Raw genomic sequence first — 2,771 nt, forward strand, 5'->3', positions numbered from 1 at the left:
TTTTTTTTAGAGCTAAATAGAAATGTTTTTTTCTACAAGGGAATAAACACTATAAACTAATTATAGGTTAGTCAGTCAAAAAAAACTAATTATAGGTTAAAAATCTTAAAATGAACAGTATGAAATCGGCTATTGAACGATTTAACAAGACCAAGATGGAGCAGCAGCAACTATTGAACCCTGCATCAGAAGTTATGGTACGTATATCTATACAAAACGTGCACAACATACAAGAGGAGAGAAAGTTATCGTAACAAAGATCTTAGTCATGTTTGTGTACACTTGAATTTGAGAGTTGATGAGTTAAATTTGTTGCGTGTTATAGTTTTGGCAGAGAGAGGCCGCAACTCTAAGGCAAGAACTGCACTCGTTACAGGAAAATCATAGGTACGTACTTGCTTAAAATTGAAAATAATCACGAGTTTTCAAATCAAATCTGAATGGTAGTCTGTGTATATATTCATGTTTCTTATTTATTGGTTTTTGCCTCTATATATATCACTTGCGATATGTGATTCCTAACAAAAACTTCTCTCTTTCTACTTGTAACTACCTTCTCTTTTGGTTATATTATTACGATTATGAGTTGTGAAAAAGCTCCCAAAATTGATATTATGTCCTTAATGACTTTTTAGATATAGATATAGCTAGCATGTGTTGCGCAGGAAGATATATAGTCATGTTCATGTATATATGTTTCTTTCTTTCATTCATTTTTTTTTGAACATTGTTTCTTTCATTCTTTGTGTAAACATGTAATTAGGGCAATAAAATATGTGTATGTATAACATGCAACAAATTTTGTAATGAAGCAGACAGCTAATGGGGGAGAAATTAAATGGTTTGAGCGTTAATGAATTGCACAATATAGAGAGCAGACTTGAAATGAGTTTACGTGGAATTCGTACGAAAAAGGTAATATTTATTTCTCAATGTTTATATATATTTTCACCCTAGCTCGTCTGGCATATGTATGATGTTGTAAGCTTGACCATATAAAGGACAAAAATTCGAACTAATATTCATTTTTTGGAAACTTACAGGAACAAATGTTGACCGATGAAATCAAAGAACTAACCAAAAAGGTCAGTACTATATGATATATTATATCAATTACAATTCTAAGTACACTCAGAATGTTAAATGATTTCCTTTTTTCACAAAAATTATTTGCGAATCCTAAACGCGAATGTGAAATGCAAACGGTTTGATTTTCTTATAAACTCGCTTTTGTGTTTACAAATTACGAAAAATAGTGTGGTTGATTAGAGAAAAAATTAAATTTGTTGTGTTTAACTAGGAAAGTAAATAAAATATACTTACACATCTAAACACACAATCTATGTTCTGATTTCTAGTTTTTGCAGGTTCTTATAACTTGTTTATCTTTTGCAGAGGAATCTTATTCATCATGAGAACCTCGAATTGTCAAGAAAAGTACAAAGAATTCATCAAGAAAACATCGAACTACACAAGAAAGTAGTATAAAAACACTATATTCATTACTTAAAGTTTCAATTTGCAACTTCATCCTTTGAATCAAAATCTCCTAGTTGAAGCTAGACATACAAAAGTTGTACTTAATGGTCTTGCAGGCTTATGCAACGTCAAGCTCAAATGTATTGGGACTTGGTGAGCTTGAAGATGCAGCAGATGCATCAAATGCACAAGTTAGGCTGCAGCTAAGTCAGCCTGAACAGTCCTGTTATGATTCCGCATCAAAGAGCTAAGATCATAGTGAAAAGATACTTGTGCGTTCCTGATTCTCAAAACCCTTCAAACATATATACATGCATATATAATAATAGTGAAATCTCGTTTATAATGTGTCAATATGGTTTCATGTAGGACAAAGTGCAAGTATAATCAGAGAACAAACCGAAGGTTCAACTATGTACAATATATATATGATCAAGCAATGGAGCAGCGTGTCGCTTATATTGGTTCTAGCTTTGTCATTTGGTTTTAAGTATATACTTAAGAGTTAACAAATATTAAGAAAACGCATACAGTTTATATAGTTAAGTACGGTGTTCAAATTGAAATTGGGTTGATTGCAGTTTGTTCGTTTCTCGGTTTTCAGTGAAGAGTAATTAAAATATGAGAGTGTTATTCTGGCTCATACTTCGGTCGACTTTGTTGTACCTTTTGGTTTAGAGTGGTGATGATGATGGAGAGGCCTTTGTTATTAGGATAATTTTTTTTAGTTTATTTTTTAGAAAACTAAGATATATATAAGAAAAAACTGATAAAGAGGTGATTTTGTTAAAATATTTAGATATTAGATTTGAATTTTGAAGAGCCCTATTTTAGTTGAGCCACTTCGATAATAAGAAAATACAAAGCAAGTCCCAGTTTACTATTCAACAAAAGAAAAAAAAAACATGACGGAAGAAGTAAAGAAATCTTCAAGATCCAGACTACAAGAATAAGTACGAAACAAAAGCACACAAGGGATTTATTCATCTATATGTTACATGTGTTCTAAATTGATATCCAACGAGGTTTTTTTTTGAACAACATATTCATTCATTTAAAAGCATAAAATAAGTTTAGCCCAAGGCAATATAGGTTGCAAGACAGGTTTTAGCAAGTCCATCGGCAAACCCATTACTGGCCCTTGGAACGAAAATGAAACGATAAGAAACAAACGCAAAAATTGAAGAGAAAGATAGCTCGTCGATATCAGAGAATCTAAGATGTTTTAGATTTTTTACTTGTTTCACAAAGATAGATTTTCTATATGTTTAAGGTACTTTTTTATATTTTTA

The 2,771-nt window shown here is 31.3% G+C and overlaps 1 protein-coding gene across 2 annotated transcripts in view; it reads left to right on the forward strand.

Moving 5' to 3' along the window:
- The window catches only part of LOC106340384 (agamous-like MADS-box protein AGL17), a 3,220-nt gene extending 1,060 nt beyond the window's left edge, over nucleotides 1-2,160 (forward strand). Inside the window, exons 2-8 of one of the 2 annotated variants that reach the window (XM_013779265.1) lie at nucleotides 119-197; nucleotides 326-387; nucleotides 816-915; nucleotides 1,044-1,085; nucleotides 1,396-1,482; nucleotides 1,596-1,751; nucleotides 1,849-2,160. In XM_013779265.1, the coding sequence (XP_013634719.1) occupies nucleotides 119-197; nucleotides 326-387; nucleotides 816-915; nucleotides 1,044-1,085; nucleotides 1,396-1,482; nucleotides 1,596-1,730 (505 nt within the window). In that variant the 3' untranslated portion in view covers nucleotides 1,731-1,751; nucleotides 1,849-2,160. The remainder of the gene's footprint in view (nucleotides 1-118; nucleotides 198-325; nucleotides 388-815; nucleotides 916-1,043; nucleotides 1,086-1,395; nucleotides 1,483-1,595; nucleotides 1,752-1,848) is intronic. The other variant, XM_013779266.1, reaches the window with a different exon arrangement.
- The last annotated feature ends 611 nt before the right edge of the window (nucleotides 2,161-2,771 follow it).

This window comes from Brassica oleracea, chromosome C4 (assembly GCF_000695525.1).
Source record: "Brassica oleracea var. oleracea cultivar TO1000 chromosome C4, BOL, whole genome shotgun sequence".
NCBI lineage: Eukaryota > Viridiplantae > Streptophyta > Magnoliopsida > Brassicales > Brassicaceae > Brassica > Brassica oleracea.